Source organism: Stegodyphus dumicola, chromosome 2, assembly GCF_044657685.1.
Source record: "Stegodyphus dumicola isolate Sdum_Otavi_A_Nest chromosome 2, ASM4465768v1".
Classification (NCBI taxonomy): Eukaryota; Metazoa; Arthropoda; class Arachnida; order Araneae; family Eresidae; genus Stegodyphus; species Stegodyphus dumicola.
In genome coordinates this window covers 37294593-37318164 of record NC_140769.1, presented here as the reverse complement: position 1 = coordinate 37318164, position 23572 = coordinate 37294593, and the positions used below count along the sequence as shown (strand labels likewise).

The following is a 23572-nucleotide window of genomic DNA, read 5'->3' as shown; positions in this document are numbered from 1 at the left end:
GATAAACAGATTTCGGAATGGTTAGAGAACCAAAGGATATGCCTTTATCCATTTTTTTGCAGCAATTCCACTTTTTGTTTGATGTACATTGAAACATGCTTTCGCTTTGTAGGTCCTTTGGCAGCTCTAGAATCGGAAATTTTTTTTGACATAATCGAAAGTTCAAGCGTACTTTTATAAAATTGCTCTAACAGTGTGCAAAAAATAATAAACCGGATCCAATTAGGATTAAGGAACAACGCAATCTGCAATGTTAACTGAAATAGATAATTAGATAATTTTAGCCCAGCTTATACTGTCCGTTATACATTAAACGCACATGCATAAGCGCATCATGTGTTTATGCATGCACAGAAAGTTTGTAGCTTTGAGGTCCGAGTGTACTGTATTCATTAAATTATAGTCCATGTTATGAATTATGTGTGCTATTCAATTTCATTAAAAGTAAATCCCTTTCATGGAGAACGTAATTAAAAAACAGAACAGAACATCAACAGGAGACAAAACTGTCTTGACTGTTGTTTTAAGGATATTTCACTACATTTTTTCCTTCTTGGAATTCATAAGAGCATTTTTTCAAAAGATTAATTTTTTATTACTTATAATAAGTTTACACCATTGAATTGATTATTGTTACTATTCTTAAATAAGTGAAAATAGTTTTTTCTTTTTTTTTTTAAAGTAATATTTTTACTGTTAAAAAAAAAAACAGCAGATTCTTGATATTGATTTGATGTTTTAGTAAAATTAATTCATGAAGTTTGTTTGCAAAGAAAATCATCATTTGAAGCAATATTTCCAGCTTTGTCAATAAATTTATTCTTAAATACAAAAATAATTAAGCAAGAAGAAAATGATAGTAATAATTTATAAAAAAATAATAAACAGAAAGAAAGTAATAGTAATAATTTACACAAAAAAATAAAATTTTTGCAAGCATGCATTTTTTTAAAAATTTTCAGAATAAAATGAAAAATAATGGATGGGGTCTAATCATCTACAGGATCATACATAGCGTGTGCGATCTTTAGCGTAACTTTCGCTTTACGAATTTCATCCATATTTTTCAATTTGTGAAAAGTCATTAAAAAATGCATATCAAAAACGTAGATTTCTTGCGAGATCAACTCGTTATTTCGTTCTGATACCATGTGCTCCATATTAAAAAAAATGTCTCCTTCGATGTGATAGCCAAATCGTCTAAAGAAAGCCGCTTCGTTTTAGCTTGGCTCTGTTGATCAATGCTTATTCCAAACTCGGCATAAAGTTGAAAACTTGGAACCTTGTGCCATGAGCCTTAAACGAAATTATGTGACGTAGCACAGACTGGTTGCCTTGGCAACGCAGCTCCGCTTTAACCACTTATGCCCCCATCTGAACACAGCCTTATTGAGAGATACTACTGTATTTTCTAATTTTACACTTTTTTTGTCATTGTACTATCTGTATTTAAACTGAGAAGTCCCAGTGATTCTAAATCTCTGACTGTACTGGATCATTTGGAAAGTTCAGCGATTTTTCAAATTAAAGTTGGTTTTCTTTTAATTATTTTGTTATTTGAGATTTCGATCAGAGTGGAAATTTAAATATAGCCTTTTCTTGCTCACATTATATAATTCTAGCATGTGTTGCGACATACTTTTTTTATTGTAGCACTATGAATAAAAGAAAATATTATTAATTTAAATTTAATTTTATTAAAAATTTATTATTTTATTTTAAGAAAGGGAAAATTGCTAGTCAGAGAGCTCTTAAAATGTATGCTGTGTATGGTGTCACAGTTGAAAGGTAGTTTGAGAAGCTGAAGTATTTAAATTACAGCCTTGAAAATAATGCCTGCTGTGGAATGCAGTCCTTCGTAAACAAGGACCCATTAAAAGAGGCTTTCAGTGATAATCCATGTTATACAGTTCAGGAACTATCAGGCAGAGTAAATATTCCATAAAGTACAATAAATGATCATTTGGAAAAGATGTGTACCCCATTTTTTAACAAAGAAGATTATGCTTGCTCAAATCTGTGAAAAAGAAATATCAAGAAACATACTGTTTTTACAATTATTGGATATTATGGTAAAATGTTGACATAAATATTATTATATGTGTTTTTATTTGTTTATATTCTTTTTTAAAACTGTGCATACTAATTTCATATATTTTTCTTTTTAAGGTCAGACCAGACTCTACAAGATATAGTTTATAAATTAGTTCCAGGATTGTTTAAAAGTAAGTGTGTATCAAATGCAATTTCACTATTAATCAACATACACAACTGCACAAAATGCAGTTGTGTATGTTGATTAATAGTGAAATTACTTTCACATTCCTTTAGAATTTTTTCTTTTAGCTTATAAATACTTACTGAAATATCCTTAGGTTGCCTCGCTTTAAAACTGTTCCTGAAAATCTTTCACTTAGGGTGCAACTTTGTTTACTTTTGATCAAAGAAAAACAAATTACAGCTAATAGTTTATGTCTAATCATTTTGTGTGTCTCATTATAAGTAATATAGTAAGCATAATATAATACAGTCAAAAGTCTATAATCCAGACTCGTTGGGACTTCGGCAATTCCGGATTATAGATCATCAGTTTAAATCTGGTAAGATGGTATGCAGAAATTATAAAATTAAAAATATGAAACCGTAATTTATGAAATAAAGAGCAATTATGATCTAAAGGGTATCAAAATTTACAAAAAAAACCTAATATTTATTTGTTTACTTTATTAAACATTTCTTTCAACGTGCGCATGCGTAAAGCATACATTACGCATAGTCGAAATTAGAAAATTGCAACCAAAAAACTATTTGATGTGTATTGATGATATTTAAATTGAGGAATTTGATTTAAATCATATCAAAGACGGAGTACATCCCGATGAAATACTACATTTAGTAAGGAATTATAAGCCAAATAAAATAAAAACATCTGCTGTGAAGATAAGGATAGTGCTGACAAATCAACTTCCAGTTCATTGCGCGCCGTGCCACAATGTTCCCCCCTTCCCCCGCACGGCAGCATGAAATTGATAAACAGATTTCGGAATGTTTAGAGGAACAAAGGATATGGCTTTATCCATTTTTTGCCGCAATTCCACTTGTTGTTTGATGGACATCGAAACATACTTTCGCTTTGTAGATCCTTTGGCAGCTCCAGAATCGAAAATTCTTTTTGACATAATCGAAAGTTCATGCTTACTTTTATAAAATTGCTCTAACAGTCTGCAAAAAATAATAAGCCGAATCCAATTAGAAGATTAAGGAACAACGCAATCTGCAACATTAACTGAAATAGATAATTTTAGCTTACCTTATACCGTCCGTTATACATTAAATGCGTATGCGTAAAACGCATGCGCAGAAAGTTTGTAGCTTTGAGGTCCGGATATAAATCATTCCAGATTATGGACATCCTGATTAAAGACTTTTGACTGTATCTGAATTTCAAAACAGGAAGGAGGGAGATTACAATATTTACATAGTTATTAACAAAATCATCCAGTGTAACAAACAAAAAGCTATTTTCATGAAGGAATTGGTTGTATTTTCTATTTTCTTTTTTTTTTTTTTTTTTTTTTTTTTTTTTTTTTAATTCATGTTAAAGTCATCATTGCAAGTTTCATAAATTTTATTCGTATTTATGCTCATAAAATAAAGTTCAAAATTTCTTTGAATAGCTTTCTATTTGGCAATGATTTTTCTGCCATTGAATGAGACTGTATTGGAGCATTTTCAACTGTTACATATTTTATCCATAGCTGAAGTTTTTCCTGTGCATTCATAAAAATAAAAGAAAAAGCGTTTTGTGTTTTCCTTTTGTTACTGATAGCAATTACACTTTGTATATGCCATTAGAATTTTATGCAAGGAAATCTGTAAACCATTATAAATGTTATGTCAAGTTTTTTATGTGCAAATATGTATTCAATAGCTGTCCTTTGTTAGTTTTTCTTATTTGAAGCTGATGAAAACTGAAAACAAAATCCATATTATTCAGTGTAAGTTACATGGTTTGTTTTCAATTAGGACAGTATTTAGATTCTAAGAATATTTCAAAATCGCACATTGATAGAACAGAGTGAAGTAGATTCCATTCCACTTGTTTTTTCAACAGAGGTTAAGTGGGAGTCCAGAGAGAATTACTTAAAAAATTAATAGTAATATATAAATAAATAAAAGTAACAAATAACTATGTTTTTTTTTTTTTTTTTTTTTTTTTTTTTTTTTTTTTTTATATCAGGAAAATTTTCTGAGAAGTAATGGAACTCTTTAATGGGCATGCCTTCTGCTTGTTAATCGAGTACTATCTGATATTGTATGCATTAAAGTTGTATTTATTCAGTTAGGACTTTTAAATTATGATACTTATAAGCAGGGTGATCTTGTAATGAGGTTTGAGTGTATATCCATTTCTCAGCTATTACAAGCATATTGCAGTATACAAAAGACATATCATAACATTCGGATGTAATTAAGGTACTTAATATATATTTCTAACTATTATTTTTTTTAAATCTAATAAATATATAATTTCTCAGAGTTGCTATCAGTATCAAGTATTTGTCACTTTTAAAATTGGCCTGTTATGCTGTTAACTGAAAATGAGTGTAAAAATTAGTAACTTTGTTTAGCTGAATTATTTGCTGTTATTTAACTTTTCAGATGAAATGAAAAGACGGCGAGATTTTTATTCACAGCAGAATGCCTTTGGTAAGTTCAAATATGTATAGCAACTTTTGCATGTTGCATGCAAAAGTTGTTTCTTGATAATGAAAAGTTAGTTTACATATATTGGCATCGTCTTGGATTATTTTTGTATCAGAAATGTAGACTGCAGAGGGCTTTTCTAATCTGGTACTATAAACTTAATTTTCTGAGTAATGAAGTATTGAATGAAAAATATCCTATATACATTTAATGATATCATCATGGTCAGTGATTTTTAATTACTAGACAGGAAAACCTGAATCATTGTGTAAATTTAATTCTTTACCTTAATATCACTGAAATTTGAATTATATATTGCTAAAGAGTTTGATTTACAGATATTGGAAAAAAATAAGTATATAATGTCTCTGTGGAGTACTCTAAGGTGTGTTCAGAGATAAATAAAACTGTAAAAAAACTGTGATAGATTTGTAGATTCTATATGAAAGTTTGTGTTTCACTCTGATGCTAACATGTCTTGTAAATCACAGAGATTGTTAAACAAAATTTCATTAAATTTGCACAAAACATGAGATTTTTTTTTTTTTTTCTTTGAATTCAAATTCAGTTTTTGAAGTGCCCATGTTTAGATGGAGGAAATAGTGCATGTTCAAAAGTTGGTGGCTCTATGGCTGCCATTTTTCCACAGTATGAGGAACATACATACAGATTCTTAATTATTTAGTAAGAGGAATATGTATTTTTTCATCATATTCTGTTCATTGTAACTGTGTGATCTTAATATCATAATGTATTTTACATGGTACTTTTAAGTTTTCTTTACCAAATGTCCTGTTTAGATGTACCCTAGAGTTTAATATTAAGATAAATTTTAACATTTGGTTGATTATCTTCTGAAAATTATAGACAGATTTTGAGGAAATTTGATTTGGACATTGATAACACACATAGGCCTATACAGTACAAAGTCTGAGATCTGGACTCTTCGAGACTACGGCGATTCTGGATTTGAGGTTTTTGCTATTAGATCATCATTTTAAATCTAGTAAGATGGCATGTAGAATTTACAAGTTTAAAAATATGAAACTGTATTTTTTGAAATAATGAAGCATTTATGACCTTCATTATTTCAAAAATCAAAATTTCAAATCAAATCACGTCATCAAAATTTAGAAAAAAAAGATTAATATTTATTTGTCTATTTTATTAAACATTTCAAGTTGTGTAAATTGCTTCATTTTTTGTGTTAATACTTTCTTTTTAATTCTGTAGACAGACATAATTTCTTGTTCAGTTACAAAGTTCCATTTTTGAAGTCCTGTACTTGCTATGTCGAGAATTCCAACTAACTTGTCAATCAAAATTTTTTCATTTTCAATAACTTCTCTCTTACTTTCTTCACTATCGGTAACAGTATTTTCTTGATCTAGAACTTATTACAGATTTCGTCATCCATTGATTGATTGACGATTGGGGCATTGTCATCGGAAGGAAAAACTTCTGTTATTATCATCTTCATTTATTACTGCTTCTCCACATTTCTTTACAAAGTTCACTAACTGGTAAATTTCACTTTTCTTTTCTGATATTCAAAAGCTTTCAAATTAGCGCCTATAATCTTCATCATCCTCACCATGAAATATGGCAAGCATTTTTAAAATTATCTGGACACACATCCTCCCACGATTTTGCGATGCTCCACACAAGAGATTTTATGCTAAAGTATTTCAGAAATTCTTGAATAGTCTTGTCATTATTCAAGAAATTTAACATGCATTTTAAAAATTCTACTTCATATTTGCATTTCAGTGCACGCACTATTCCGATATCCATAGGCTGAATGATAGACATACAATTTGGAGGACATACAATAATACGGGTACGTTATCTTTCACTAAAACTTTTAAGTGAAGTGCAAGCCGAACAGTTGCCTACAATCAGGACAATTTTCATGTCATCAGGTAAACCAACCAAATTCAAATGTGTCCAAGCCTCAAAATGATTTTGAAACCAATAATTCATTGAGGCTTATGTCATCCATGCTATTTTATTTGCATGCTATATAACGGTGTAAATCTTTACTCCTTTAAATGCTCGAGATCGTGTATTTTTTCTGATTACGAAAAGTTTACACTTGTGTATTCCTGCAGCATTTGCTCACGTTAAAATTGTTAGTCTCACTTTGGAATCTTTGACACCAATGAGCCATTTCTGTAGAGTTTGCCAAGGTATTAATATTAATACCTGAAGGAAATTTTTGTTTTCTTTAAAGAGGAAGAATTCCAAGATGCAGAAGATTTTGCTGATGCTGATTTTTTAATGAAACTGGCAAATTTATGGGACATTTTTGAAAAGCTTGATTCCCTTAATTTCTCTGTATAGAAAAAACATACACCTTTTGAAGTCAATGAATAAAATATCAGCTTTTATAATAATAATAATAAACTCACACTGTGGAGAAGAAAATTGAGGCAAAGATTGTTTTTTTATTATTGCAGCAATTTTTGGCATCAAATGAATTGATCTTACTCAAGATATATAAACCATATTAGAGGGGCACTTATCTCAGCTAATTATCGTGTTTAAGAAATATTTTCAAAATAAAAATTTCGATAGTTTTGAATGAATTCAAGATCCATTTAACACTATTGCTCCATCTGAATTTACTTCCGTTGAAAAAGATAATCTTATCAAGTTATGTTGCGACAACAGTTTGAAAGCAAAATTTGCCAGCATGGAAATGACAGAATTTTGGATTTCAATAAAAGATGAATATCTCCTTCTATTGACAAGACTCGATGGATTTTAATTCCATATTTGGGCAAAGCTGGGGTTTCGGCAGTTTCTGTAATAAAAAGCAAGTATAGAGTAAAAACCAACATGGACAACAAAAGGAGGGTGGCCATGTCCAGTTTAATTTCATGATTTAAGAAAATGTGCAGTGATTTGCAGGCTTGTCTGTCACATTAATTATTAACTTAATATTAATAAAGTAAAACAAAAATAGTAAAAATGACCAAGTTTTTTTTTATTTTTGTCTCTTACGATTAGTCTCACTTTTACTTAGGGTAGGGTGTCATGGAAAAAATTTTAATTGACAAAAGGCTCTGCGATTCAGAAGAGTTTGAGAACCACTGTTTAGCGATTGTCCAAGACCCTGAAAAAGCAAATAGTTTCCATTTCTGTGTAATAGAGGCCATAGAACCACTAAAAAAATCATAAGTGATTAAGTAAAGTAACCTATGGATGGTATTGGAATAAGAACAAGCATTTTTTTTTTAAAGCTGTTACAGGAAAGCTTACTTTTCTAAACAAGTTACTGCTATAATTTGACATTAAAATTACTTGCATATTTTAAAGTTGTTTAAAGCAAAATCTTGAAAATGATTTCTGGCAACTTTTCCTTTGAATTAATTGCAGCATATGAAATCCCCCCAGCAAAGCCTTAAATACCATTTTAAGGGAAAATGTCATGTTTTCTTTTTTAAATTAACCATAGAGGCTGTACCAGTTTAATTTATAATTGTTGCAGTTGTGAATAATGAAAAATTAAGCAGCTAAATAAATTTTATTATATTTTATCAACATTGTTTATATTGTTACAAATTTTGTATTTAATTAGATATTTTTAGTGGAATTATAATTAAAACTGTTGTTTTTCCCAGTGCAGTGCGAGACAAATTTTAAGAGAAAGCTCTGCCGGGGAAAGTAAAAACACAGAAGCATGTGCATTTAACATTGAATAAAAGGTTATCTCGGTAACGTATATTTAAATTTAATAAATGTAATTGAACACTATGTTAGCTGTAACCGTACTTATAGTCTCTTATTGCTTTCTATAAATCTCGAGATGCAGAAATTGCTAGAAATTTTTCACGACCAATTGAAAGCTATAGAAAGCTGGAGAGAGACATCTTAGTTGTTTAGTTCCACGAAAACAGAGATATCTGAATTGGCTTTCTCTTTCTTTTTGCATTGCACTGTATTTTAACGTTGTTAGTAGTTTGAAGTGTAACTACTGATTATATTGTGTGATACACTTATTTGAATATATCTGGGGAAAGTTCCAGTGTCCTGTAATATTTCTTATGATAAGAGTAAATTTTATAAACTTTCTTTTGGACTTCTGCATTCAATCCATTACGAACCCGTACGCAAGCAACAATATGTATAAGTTTTTGAAGATGTACTGAATAATTTTTTCATAATAGTTATTTTAATAGAATATTTACAATATATAATCTATGGTTTATTATAAAATTACTTTCACTTTAATTGCCTATGTTATGAAATTATAACTTTTTCCCACAATCTTTTCTAGTTCAAGGATCCATTCCAACTTCAAGTGAAAAGAGGGGTGATGTTTGGGGCTGTGATCGTATGATTTTTTCCCCAGAAGATATCATTAGTGTTTCAATTGAATATTGCCCTTTGTAAGTTGTAGTCATGTTAAAAGAGTCTTTTGTCCCATTCTGATCTCTCATTTATTTATATTTTCTGTTTTTTTATATTTTTCATTATAATAATAAAAAAAGATTACACAGCTATGTATTGGCAGTTATATCAACTAAACTAGAATTCTTTCTTTATATTTTGCCTTTTTAGTGGATTATTATCTTTAATTTCTAATGGAATATTGCAGAAATTTATTAATTGAATAATATTTATGTAAGAAATAGCATTAAATAAAAAAAAAAAAATTACAAGCACTCTGTTTCTTACTGGTTCTCCTATCAAAAATAAATAAATAAATGTAAAAAATAAAAATCTATAATTATTGCTGAAGTTTGATGAAATTTTAAGTAAAATTTTCCATAACTTCCAGATTAATATTTGATGACTGTATTATGATTAATATTTAAAAAATTTTATTATAATATATTTCAGTTTTATGCATATTTTCCCTTTAATATACATTATATCATGAAAAGTAATTTCTATATTACTTTGGTGCTATTGTAACCATCCTGGTAGAAGTGGCCAAACTGTGGCAATTATGCATGTAATAATTCTTCAAGTAACCATATCAGTAACTGTAAGTTTGAATAAGCAACATCACCATTTTCATACATGCTGTTTTACTTGTATTAGAAGCTATCAAGACAAATAGCGATATTTTTCAGCTGAATTTGGAAATACGTGCTTGTGAAATTTGCTTGCAAGTGAAAAAAAGTTTGTGAAATTTTTGTGGGAATATAATATTTCACTACAAAAGTGGGAATGTTTAGATTGACATTTAATGATATTGTATTTTTGAAATGCAGCGTGAAGAAGTGTAACGAAAACATTGGCATTCAAAGTGGTAATTGATTTAAGAATAATCATCTTCCGTTTATTACAGCAGTCAGATTTATGTACTGTAGTAAAGAATCAACAAGCATTGAATTTTGCTCATAAGAGGTAAAAATGGCCGGTAAGACACTGGTACGCTGTAATAATTACATGCGGGAGATAACATTTCTATGTAGTTTCATAAATTGTTTTCTGGGATAAAATAGACTAAAATATGTACCTAGTGACATGCTTGATGATATGACATAAATAACTTTTTTTATTTGAAATAACCAATTATTTTAATCCTAAAAAAAATTGCACCTACGTGGTTACGACAATACCAAAGTATTGTATCATTCTTGTTTCTAAATTTTGTTCTATATCGGAAGGAATCGGATATCGGAAGTAAACAAGCACAGATGCAAATACATTATTATATTTATTTTTCAAATATTGTTTAATAAAGTGAAAATCAGCTCATAGTTTTATTTCTTTTTTGTAGAAATTTACCAATGCCCTTAACATTGCATCCAAATATATATTCTGAAGTAAGTTTTATCTTATTTATTTATATTTTATTTTAACAATTGGACTTCTATAAAGTTAATCTGAAGCACTATATTTCATCTTTGCAAAGTCTTCAGATCTTAAAATCATAATTTCTATTCTTGTCAAATTAATTGCAAAATTCATTTTTAGCATCTGATTTATTTTAGATTTTGAAACAGAAATGACATTACTTTGTGGCATCAAAATTGCCAAATTTATATTTGTAATAGAATTATAAATCTGTATTCCATATTAATAGCTGTGTTTGTGTTGAATTATGCTATAGTAACAAAAAGTAATAAAATTTTATTGTTCTAATATTCTGAATATTGTAGCGTGATTAGAGATTTGTAATAAAAACTCTCATTGGTATCTTAATTGCATAGTTAATTTCAGTTTCCCTGGTGTATGCTACCAGCAATGTATAAAAAGCAGGCTTTGTTTAAAGTGCCAAAGATTGGACATCCAAGGTAATATTTTATGTATTGCCTAGACCGTATAGTGGTTAGGGGCGCTTACTGCTGTATATAAGAGCCCAGGCTCGAATCCCAGAGAAGGCATGGTTGTAACTGTCTGTCCCCTCATGGGAAGTTAGGTTGCTTCCACAGTAAAATGACCACCACTTCTGGCATTAGAAGTGGTCAGTGCTAAATAGGCAAGTGCTTGCCATTAGATTGCAAAAATTAATAATATTTTATACACTTCCCAGGCATTCTGTGTGATGCCAAATGAGAAACAGGGAAAGTGTAAAATACTGCTAATGATGCTTCTAAAGTTGACGAGGCATGTGACTTTAAAGCTAGCCTTAGGCAGAAAATTTGCAATTTGCATTTCAGCCTTTGTTTCAGTGTTTTTTTCTGAGTGAGGGAAAAGGCAAGATGACTACTGAGAAGGAAACCCAGGACCATTGCTTGTTAAATTGTTATGGATGTGATGCTAGTGGAAGACCAAAATGAACTGATTTCTCCTGTTAAATAAGGTGTTAATACTGTCTTGTTTTTCTTTGTCTTCTTAGTCCAAACCTTTTCATGACTCTTAAATACTTTGGGTAAATAGCATTTATAATTCTACGAAATGTACACAAAAAAAGCACATAAAGAATGTACATATAGTAATAAATTGAATATTTGATGTTTGGCAAAAAAACGCTAGGCTATATATAGAATATCTGTTTTTCATACATTGCCAATAACACATAAACTATGCAATTCGTCAATATTTGTATCTCCCCATATATAATTTTATATGTTTGTTGGGTGTTGTATTTCTTGATTTCTTCTGATGGTTGCATCATTCGTATCTTCAAATATTTCTTTTTTATATTTATGCATATTTTGCTTTCATGTAATTAGCATTTCAACAACCTCCAGTTTACAACAATACTTGAATAATTACATAACACTTTTATTAAATTTTTATTGTCCTTTATTTTGAGTAATTTTTAATTTATGAGTACTTATTTTATTTGTATGTGTTTAAGTATTTTTGTTCATAAAATTTTTAATTCTAAGTGATTTAACATTGGAATTGTGAAAATAGTTATATGAATAGAGCATTGGAAATACAGACTGAAAGCATCTCTTAGAACTTGGTGACAATCTGAAAATTATTAGAAAACCTCAAGATTGGTTTTTCTTGAAAGTTCTACTGTTAATTTTCTCCTGCTATTGGCTGTAGAGGCTACGAGGAGCCATAGTTAGTTGAGAGTTAGCCATTGCTTAGATTGGTATGTTATTGAATTTACTGCACATGAGCAGTTTTTAATTTCTGATTATACATCATGTTTCAGAATTTCAGCATTAGCCTTTTGTTTTGTTAGCAATATTTTTGTCACTTTTTCTCCTTTCATTTATAAAATCTGTTACTGCTTCATGGTGAAATAATTCAGATTTTCTATTTAATCTGACATGTTTTTTCTCTTAATACTATTTAACTCTTTCGCATCGAGAGACGACCAAATCTGTTTTCAACAAACATCGAAAACGCCCGTGTTTACGAGTCTTGGAATAGTTTTCCTTTCCCCCTTCTGCGGTTTCATCCATTCATCCATTGTGTGCAGTTTCACCTTAGGGCCGTATTGCACCTGCGAATGTCAATAGCTTTCCGTATTTCTCCTTTATTTGCTTCAAAAGAATGATTGACATGTCTTTTAACAACTCGCGAAACCAATGAGCCATACACTAACGTGGAGGATAAAGAACTAGGTAGAAAATAAACGAGGCGTTGGGGCAGTTTGCCGTTGCCTGAATGAACGGGCGCTACGGGCGATTTCGATGCGAAAGAGTTAAAGGGTGTCGAAGAGTGTAGGAATATATAAACATATATAGAATGACTCAAAAGTTATTGAATTGAATTTTTTGACCTGTTCATATGCATAACAACTTCTAAAGGCCAAACATTGGTACATTATATTTGTAATTTATCTGTAAATCTAAAAGTATGAGAATTATTATTTTTAACTGATTAAATTATGTTATTTAATCATTGAAATTTTATATTTCATGTGATGAGCACTCTTTAACTGAAATTTTATACATTTTTATAGGGTTTACATCCTAATAATGAAACTGATGACAAAGTAAGTAAACACATTTTTCATAAATATTTCTTTTTTCTAAGAGAGGATGTGTAAATCTCAAGAATTATAACATCCAGGATGTTTTTCATTTATTAGTGGAGGCACAATAATTTTATCTTGTGTTTACCTGGCCTGTTCTTAAACTCCATAGATACTAAATGAGATTTGTTTTAGTTTAGTGATCCTTAAAATTCAAAGATGGGGGGGAGTACACTGCTGGCCACCGTAAATGCAACACACTGAAGGGAGCATGCAAATAACATGAAATTTACAACGTGCATTAGCGGAGGTGAGATATGCAAATGATTAGAATTTCAGCACATCACGCACGCCTTTGGCGCCACTTCAAAGTGCTGTTTAAAGCTTGGAGTTTTGGATGGTTTCATGTTCGGCAGTCGTGTTTTTCTTGTTTAAAAAAAAAAAAAAAAAAAGATCAGTTATGCCTCGTAAAAACAGCGATCATCGTTTGATCAAGTATCCGAGTTCGACAGAAGAAGGACAGTGGCTTACCGAGAGTGTGGATTATCTTTCAGGGAAATCAGTAGTCGTAGTAAACATAGCACAGCACATTCAGTCTGTAACGCATCATCCAGTGTCTGCGTGTACCATTCGACGCCGTTTACAGCAGAGTGGTCTATCCGCAAAACGTCTATTGCTTCGTCTACCCTTGATGCAGAATCACAGACATCTCAGCCGCCAATGGTGCGATGAAAGAAGGACATGGACGGCAGAATAGAATGAAATTGTCTTTATTGACGAGTCATGCTTCTGTCTGCAACACCACGATGCTCGAACTCGAGTCTGGAGACACCGTGGAGAGATGATGCTGAACAGCTGCGTTATGCACCGCCACACTGGTCCTGCACCGAGTATTATGGTATGAGTGGTATTGAATATCGCTCTTGTACTCATCTAATACACATTGTCGGTACTTTAAACAGGCCAGCACTACATCTCCGAGGTGTTGGAGCCAGTTGTCCTTCCTTACCTTCAGGGCTTGCCCACAGCCATATTTCAACAGGATAATGCGAGACCACACGTGGCACACATTGTCTTAGGGTTCTTCGTCAATCGGCAGATTGAACTGCTTTCCTGGCTGGCTCACTCTCTGGATCTTTCGCCGATAGAAAATGTGGCCTGTGGTTGCTGAATAATTGACCCAGATTACATCCCAAACTGCCACACGAGATCAACTTTGGCAACATGTGGAAGCTGCTTGGTCTGCTGTACCCCAAGAACACATCCAAAGTCACTTTGAATCAATGCTGAGGCGTGTTGCAGCAGTGATCTCCAACAATGGTGGCTACTCTGGCTACTGATTCGGGAAGGAACCACACTTTACAGAAGTCTATAAATTTAATCATTTGATACTTGGTCAACATGTTATCTACTAAATAAATTTTGTTGTGATATCTCTTGTCTTTATTCGTGTTGCAATTTGGGTGGCCAGCAGTGTATATGAAAAGAGCAAATTTCAAAGAAATGATTAATTTATAGCAGCACATGTGATACTCATATCGGTTGCTTGTAGTGTTTCAGTTTGTTATATCTTCGAGCTTTAAAGTTTTTGATTTTAAACCCCCATTTTAGTAATATGCAGTGAACTTTTTGTACGGTTCTTTGTTGCGTTCTTATGCTCATGTGCTGCTGCCCGCCTCAAATTTAAATTCTTAGGTCCTGTAGAATTTCAGTTTTTTAGGGGGCAGTTAGAACTGATATTATGCACTGGTGTTTAAAAATTAACTGAATTTTCACATTTGGTTGATTGATGGTCATTTCTCACTTGGGGAGAGCTGATGAATAGTTTTTGATGAAATTTGGTATGGCAGTAATTTAATATAATACAAAAATATATACCATCCAGCAATCTTGGTGCACTTGCATAAGGCTCTTTAATGCAGGGAAAGCTAAAGCTGAGATTGCAAAAGAGAAAAAATTGAGAGACTAAACAGGGGTAGGATCTCATCTAATAGTCATGTATCTTTTCCAGTGTGACTTCATGCTTGAACAGTCAGTCCCACTGCAGCAACAGCAGTGTTTTCAAATCTTAGAGAGATTTGGGAAAGGAAGGGCAAGTTGCAACTACTCTCCAAAGAATGTTCTATAGAGTGTTAAGATCTAACTAACCAGTCTACTTAGTTAATATATTCACTTTACAAAAAAATATTGTTCACCTGATTCTCCTTATGTGAATGCATGTTTTTTATTTTTAAAAATTAACTAATCCTGCTAAGCCTCTGAAGGGGGAAAAAAAAAAAAAAAACATAGAACCCTGAGATTTCATCTGCTCGCAAATAAATCTGCTGTCTGCATTCCACTCCTATCTGTACATAAGAGAGCTTGTTTAACATGATGCACTGACCACTGTCTTTGGATCAAGCATCACTGGAGGCTTATCTCTTCAGAGATTGGTTCCAGTTCAGCCTAACTTCTGGAGAGAACTAGAGGCCCAGATCTTAAGAGTCCTCTGTTCTGCTTTTCAGGGATGCAGTTGCCATCAGTTCATTTTTACGGATGAAATGCTTATCCGCACTAAGCTAATGCGGTGGATGATTTTCTGGAACGTGAGGATAGTAACTGAATGGGTTGACCAACCAGAGCTCCACACCTAAACCCTGTAGAACAGTTCTTAACCAGGGCAGGAGGGGAATCCATAGTCTCAAGCAAGGAATGCAGTAGGTCTTTTATTTTACATCTAACGCTTTTGAAATGGTGCACCTTTGTTTAAGGTGTTCCCTTGGGACAGATGGGAATCAAAAGGAATTATCCCACAGGAGGGGGTTTTGCATCGCTAAGCCTAAATTTAGGGGGGGGAATCGCACACAAAAAAGTTTAAGTTGTAATTTATGGTGCTATTTTAGATTATTACTTAAGCTATCATATGTGTTACATTTAGCATTTAATTGTCTTTTTCCTTTACATAAAAATATATTAAAAAATTGCTTACTTTGAGATATAATTTTTGGAAACACTATTCAAATTATTCCAAAATTTTAATTTACAGAATACATTAATAAACTTTAAAATTAATTTTAAAAAATTCAAGACTGTTTGCAAGAAGAAGTAACAAAATCTTTAATGGTAAGTAGAAGGCAGACACTCAGTGAGTTAAGTCTCTGACAAAATGTCCGTACAAGAATCACTAGAAATATCACTCTCATCTATGCCACTAATTGGCTCATTTATCGTGCAAGTGTATCTTTCCTATGATAAATAATGGTTGCTCACCGTAATAATTTGAAATAAAAAACTTTCCAAAATAAAAAAAAGGAAGTATGCAAAATATAAGCAATGAAAGCAATTCAAAGCATAATAGAACCCCACATAATAACACTAAAAGACCCTTCATAGTAGCTCCCCCTACAAAAAACAAAACAAAAAAAAAAAAAAAGGATTCGAAGGGATATCAGAAATGCAAATGGCGAGTTAAAGACCTGAAACTGTGTTTCTTTACATTATGCTTTCCCAACAGCTGACACCAATGTTAGGCAGAATGGTATCTAACTGAAGATCAAGATCCTAAAACTATATTAAGTTCAAAAAAATTTAGACACAGAACACCATCTAGTGGTTTTTGATAAGTGTTTCAGCATAACATGCGTATAGGCATCACCAATTCCTTAAGTGCGTTCTCCAGTGATGCGTAGGTGGGACATCTGACTCTTAAAGATGTTCCTAGGGAATGCGCACATGGAATACCCTTCCGTAAATGGTGAAATATTTAGTTTTAGCTTATGGATATAAGAAACTACTTTCATTCAAATTTGGTATTTATCAACATTTTCTATCCATTTTGCTGTTAACTTTATAAATCACTTAAAAAATAATGTAAAACAAATGTGTATATGTATATTATGAGTTTTGAAAAGGAAGGAGGGAATGATCTAGCAGTAGTGAAAAGAGTACATCGGATGAAATAGGTTTAGAACTGCTGCTGTAGAGCATAAGAGTGCAGCTGCATCTCACCTTATAAGGATTTTAAGTTTTACTAATGTTTATTTTATTTTTGGCTATCTTCTGTTATTGTCTGTTTCCAGCCAGAATAAGTGCAAGTAGGATTTTTATGCTAATGAGTTTGCAACTATAAATGGTATTTAAGAAGTGGCTTCTAGCCAAGTGAGAGAGAGCCTTCCTGCTTCCCTGCTGTGCACATGCCTTTCAATCAGTTTGTGTCTGCTTTTAGGCCAGAACTTAGTTCCTGCTGATATAATAGGCGTATTGTAATATTTGCATCTAGCTCACTACTTACGCAGGTTCAAAAGGCCAGTCTTCATGTTAATAGTCTCTGTAATGCCATTAAGTTTAATTCTTATTTACTTAAGTTAGTTATTAAGTGAATATTTCTTATTTTTTACATTTTAGACCAAAAGTGTTGGTCTCTGCATCCTGAAGTGCAGGAACACCTGTACGCTGTAAGAAATAAAGGGTAAAGTTAACCCTTCTTGACTTGATTGGCTATTCCATGCACATACAAATATAGCTTGAATAAGCTCCCTGTTCCCACGTGGAATTTCTGGATGTTTTCCAAGGCAGTTAGAAGGAACAATTGTCCTGACAACCTTTCCCTTTCCAGGTCTGCAAAACAGTGTCGCTGCAAGAGTGAGATTTTATGCCATACTGACTCATAAACTGCTTCATTTCCCGTATGAAGTCACATTATTAGAGCTATATGATTGTTGGATGGGTGGTACTACCTATTAGGCTCCATTTTTGCATTATCCTGTAAACTCTGTTTTATACCTTCCTGCACTGATGAGCTTTATACATGATTAAGCTTGCACCTTTTATGCGTTTTTTTTTTTTTTTTTTTTTTTTTTTTTTTTTTTTTTTGTGTGTGTGTGTGTGTGTGTGTGTGTGTGTTATAACAATCTATATTTATACCAGATTTCATTAAAATCTATTCATTAGTTCTGGATATAATCAATCAAATGTGAAAATTCTCTGAATTCTAAACACCATAAAACATTCCAAAATTTTTCTGAATAAATTAATATTAAAGAATAATATTATTAAAACTAAGACAAAAAGTGAAGAGAATTAAAATTTCTACAAATTCATACTTCTATATAGCTCTTCTGCAATGGGATAAATGATACTTAAAGAGAAAATGATAAATTGTCAAACATAGTTTCTGATCCTGGAAATATAGATTTAAAATACAGATTAAAACTTGCCAACGTAGTAATTTCACTGAACGAAAACAGTTAGTTTTACATCAGTTGATCTTACTTAATATGTTTCACAAACAATAATCATTTAACACATGGACTGTATTCCTTCACTTTTATTTCATTACACTAATTTTAAATAAGATGTCAGTAGTGCAAAATAATTGATACAAAAAAGGTGAGCCATTCTACATGGCTGTCACTAACACAATTCTATCAATCAATTATCTTGTTGCCACACATAAAGTTCAAAACTAAAGGAAGAAAAACAAAAGAAATTTACGCTGTTTGCAACAATAAAATGAAGGAAACGATACTCACATAAACATCCTGGCTCTCGTTGTGGGATTTCAACAGTTGGAGCATTTTGAAACTTCTTTGTCTGTAATAAAAGATAAGCATAAGAAAAATAATACAAAATATTATATGCAAAGTGGTTCATAGTTTTTAGTCTGAATAGGAAGAGGATACAATTTCACGACTGGTCGTTTTATGACACCATGACCAGTATTAATACTAACAACTCTGACTCTATGATCTGAGCCCTCTTGTTGCAATAAATCGTTTCAATGCACTTAAAAATGCCTTTATTGACAAATCTTCTACCACTTCTACTGCCTTGATTACAAAACATACAAATAAGCATACGTAACATTTAAATGATTTTGGTCCACGTCCTACACGGTGTTTAATCATGAACGGTCCAGAAAAATCTATTCCAGTTCGATGAAATGGTCGCGATTGTGTTACTCTAGATTCCGGTAGATCAGCCATTATTTGACTTGCTGTTTTAGCTCTTAAGTTTGCCACACGTGATACAAGATCTTACTACTTTTTGGATAGCAGATGTAGCAGCTGTGATCCAAAATTGCTGTCTAATTAAAGATAGAAGAAGTTGTGGTGCTAATTGCAGATATTTGACATGATATTGTTAATTATGATTTCTATCAGATTGTATTTTGAAGGTAATAAGATTGGATGTTTTTCATTTTTTGATATTTGCGCATTTTTCAGTCTTCATCCTACACGTAACACTTTGTTGTCATCTAAAATTAGACACAAGCTAAGGAGGTTGCTGTTTGTAGGTTAGTCCTTTCCCAACTTCAAACATTGAATTTCTTTAAAAAAGTGAAATCGCTGTATTATTCGGACAATACAGAAAGTTGCAGCTTGAATTTCATTACTAGATAAAAAAGACTCATTTCTTTCTAGATATGCTACTTTAGAATTCGATATGAATCTTAATATCCAAGCAAATATGCGTTACATATTTACTTGGATATTAAGATTGAATCCCAGAACTTTGAAAATGAAGATATATTTGATATAATAGCAAGTTCCTGTACAGGTTCAGAAACGACAAATGAGACTGTTTTACATGCACCTGGTAATGCCTCTTCATCTATAAGAATATTTTTAGACAAGGCAATCTCACTGCACTTTAACCAAGAAGGACCATTCTACCACAATTGATGAGATAATAGTTCTGCAGGAAATAACCCACGTGAAGCACAATCAGCTGGATTTTCTTTTCCGTCAACATAACTCCAGTTTTCAGGTGTTAAGATGGATTGTATTTCAGAAACTCTATTGGATACGAATACTTGCCATTTTTTAGGATCTGACCTTAGCCATGACAACACAATTTGTGAATCACTCCAAGCTTGCACTAAATCAAAATTTATAACTAATAAAGCTTTTATAGACTGAATCAATCATTCCAATAACACTGCTGCACATAATTCCAGTCTTGGAATCGTAATAGATTTTAATGGTGCTACACGAGTTTTAGCTGTTACAAGTTTAACATTAATGTCAGAGTTATTGCAAGTTTTGATATAAATAAATAAATCCGTGAAGTTCACATCGAAAATAATCAGGTAGCAGAATTTTCCTAGGTACATTTATAGAATTCAAAAGTTTAACTTCTCTACATAGATTTCTCCAATTTCGATCAATTTTTTCTGTTACAAGATCATCCCATGATAATTGTAATTTCCACAATGGCTGAAGGTTCAGTTTAGTGAGAATTACAGACGGAGCTATCCACCCCAATGGATCAAATAGCTTTGCTACGAATGACAAAATAATCCTTTTAGTCGGAAAACTTTGATACTCTTATTACACCGACATTACATTTGAATTCATCATTGTCCGGATGCCATTCCAGTCCCAGAACTTTCAATGTTTTGTCTTCTATTACAGGATGAATATTGTCACTATCTGTGTTTGTTAAGCCAGAGGTTTTTAACAATGACGGTTCACTTGTCAACCATTTATGAAGCTCAAAGCCACCCCTTTTTAGCAGTTGTTGCAATTCATCTATCAATGCAATACCTTCCGAGCTATCTTTTACACTAGTTAACATATCATCAACATAAAAATCTCTTTTAAAACTATATTTTTTGCCTTTGGAAAGCTCAATCCTTCATCAATCGCTAACTGACTCAAAACTTTGGTCGCAAGATATAGAGCAGCTGCAGTTCCATATGTAACTGTTTTCAAATGACAAACTTGTATTTATTTATATGGGCTATCTCCATAATATTGTGTGAAAATCTCTATCTTTTTCATGAACCTTTATCTGTCTGTACATCATTATAATATCAGCAGTTATTGCATTCTTATGAAGTCTAAATCTTAGTAAAATACAAATTAAGTCATCTTGTATTTTTGGGCCTATCATTAGCATATCATTTAAAGAAACATCTGTGGTTGTTTTAGCACTCGCATCGAAAACAACTCTCAATTTTGTTGTTAAGCTAGAGTCCTTCAACACGAAGTGATGTGGGATATAATAGTGTTTATTCTCTAATTCATAATCTAAGTCTGGCACTAATTCTACGTGTTCTAGTGAAAAGTACTCTTTCATAAACTGAATATACTGGTTGTAAATATCTTACGTAGATAACAGCCTCTTCTCCAAGTATTGAAATCTTCTGTGTGCCATTTCACGGGAGTCACCTAGAATATCTCTATTATGTTTGAATGGTAATGCAATTGAATAACGACCTGATGTGTCTCTAAAATGCGAGTTTTTAAAACGTTCTTCACAAAGTTTTTCTTCATTTGTTAAAGGTTGTACATTTGGAAACTTTTCTAACTCCCAGAAAGAATTTACTAACTCATCTGTGTTTGTATTCAAATGATTTACATATACTGGCTCAAAATTTGTAGATTCAAAATTTGTAGTACCCAAAATTATCCATCTCAACCTCGAATTTAGAGCAAATGGTAGATCAGGACCACGTTTGACAATTTCTCCCGTCATTAAATGCAGAAATACATTTACTCCAAATAAAATGTCAAGTGGTTGTGACTTGTAAAATAATGGACCAGCTAATTGTAAATCACTGAAGTTATCGAAGATGATTGATGGCAAAGATACATAGGGAATGTTATCTGTCACCTTGTCCAGTACAAATGCTGATGTTGCTACACGAATATCACTTTTAAAATGAGAAGTGAATACTAAATCAACTTCCCCATTACTTATAGTATTAAATTCTCCTGGACATGATACAGAAATGAAATTATTCTTTCACTCGTAATCCTAATTTCTTCACACAATCCCTTGAAATAAATTATCTCTGAGATCCAGTGTCACATAAACATGTACACAAATTGTTGCTCAGAATTTTGAACTTTTATTAAGCAGTACACAATAAAATGTGACTGGTGTGATTACTTTTTGCATTTGAATCATAATGAGAGGCACTAACTGTGGCTGAAACATCCTTAGGACTCGTTAATTCATCTCTTTTAGGGATAGATTGTGTAGGCGGAGATATACTGTTTCACTGAGTTTTATTTTTTGAATTATTTACAATGTGCAAACTACTGTGATGCTTGTTAAAGCAATGTTGACATGTATTTAAACTCTAGCATTTTTTGAGAAAGTGCATATTAGATAATTAAAACAGTAACGATTAGATTTTACAAATTCTATTCTTTGCTGAACCGATAAATTTAGAAATTTCGAACATTTGGCTAAACTATGATCTTTACAATAACCACAACCCAAAGTAGCAACCAGAACATTATTCTTATTTTGAAACACAGATTTAGGTACCTTATTACTTTTTGATTTGCTATTTTGAAGTGTTCTTGCATAGTTTTTTAGGGTTTCAATTAAAGTCATAAGTTTTGGAATCTCATTACAGAGTTGCCAACTCTCCCGATTTAAGCGGGAGACTCCCGCTTTTCGACCGCTCTCCCGCCAACCCGATTTACGATATATTTCTCCCGTCTTTTTCTTATTCTTAAAATTTCTCACGACTTTTATGAAACTTGGCTTAATACTTTGTTATATGAATAAAAACAAAGTGCTTTTGGATGTCTGAAAGCAATTGAATTATTCTACATTATATCTAAAACAAAACCTTGCTAATCAGATAGCTTCTGCTTTGTGAGTGACAGCATTATACGTATCCAGAAACGTCGTTCTCCAGTTCTCCAATGGGCTTCGAGCTCCACTGCGTGTCAGCTGGCATATATTAGCCAATGAGGACAAAGTAAGTTGTTATTTGGACGTGCTTTAGTTATTTCTTTCATTTTGTCCAGAGTTGTGTGAGTACACGTGCCTTAGGGAAATAGTTTTAGAAATTATCATCTTTTGCTACATCTGCGAGAAAGTGAAATACTCGTGTACGTTTCAAAAATCGTACACAGTTGACTTTCATTCCATTATTTCCTCAAAGAAATGTAATAAATTTGCGATGTGTACCACCCGTCGTTGTGATTTTTCGATTTCGCATGGTGGAAAGGCGGATGTTCTCAAACATGTACGTACACAAGGATAACATGAGTTGTTTTTAAAAAAACGGAAAATTAAATTTTTCTTCGGAAACAAAGGACCAAAAAGTTATTAATGCAGAATGTCTGTTCTCTGCCTTTTTACTGGAGCACATCCTGCCACTGAATGCATCGGATCACGCTGCAGCTTTATTTAGAAAAATGTTTCCCGATAGTGAAATCGCTAAAAAATACTCAAGGTCCAAGAATCAAAACAGGATCAATTGTTAAAGAAATGGGATTGAAAAATAAATCTTCAGTTATTGATAGCATTAAAACAGCTCCTTTCTCCCTCTCTACGGATGGAAGTAATAATACCGATTCAAAACTGTATCCAATTGTTTCTTTTTTTGATCCAGAGTCTTCAGAAATTGAGTGCAGTTTACTTTATGTTCCTACTTTAGAAGGACATTTGACAGGCTTTAATATAGCACAGCTAATTATTAAAACTTTAAAAGAAAATGCAGGCCCTCTGGATAATTGCTTAGCACTTGGTGCCGATAATGCACCAGTATTGGTAGGCTTGGAAGACTGGTGTTGC

General features: G+C 32.1%; 1 protein-coding gene across 2 annotated transcripts in view; it reads left to right on the top strand.

Moving 5' to 3' along the window:
• LOC118180361 (polycomb complex protein BMI-1-A-like) overlaps nt 1–23572 on the top strand; it is a 109717-nt gene that overhangs the window by 25069 nt on the left and 61076 nt on the right. For both annotated transcript variants that reach the window (XM_085810590.1, XM_085810591.1), the window contains exons 5-9: nt 2170–2225; nt 4663–4710; nt 8990–9101; nt 10445–10490; nt 13037–13069. In XM_085810590.1, the coding sequence (XP_085666716.1) occupies nt 2170–2225; nt 4663–4710; nt 8990–9101; nt 10445–10490; nt 13037–13069 (295 nt within the window). The remainder of the gene's footprint in view (nt 1–2169; nt 2226–4662; nt 4711–8989; nt 9102–10444; nt 10491–13036; nt 13070–23572) is intronic.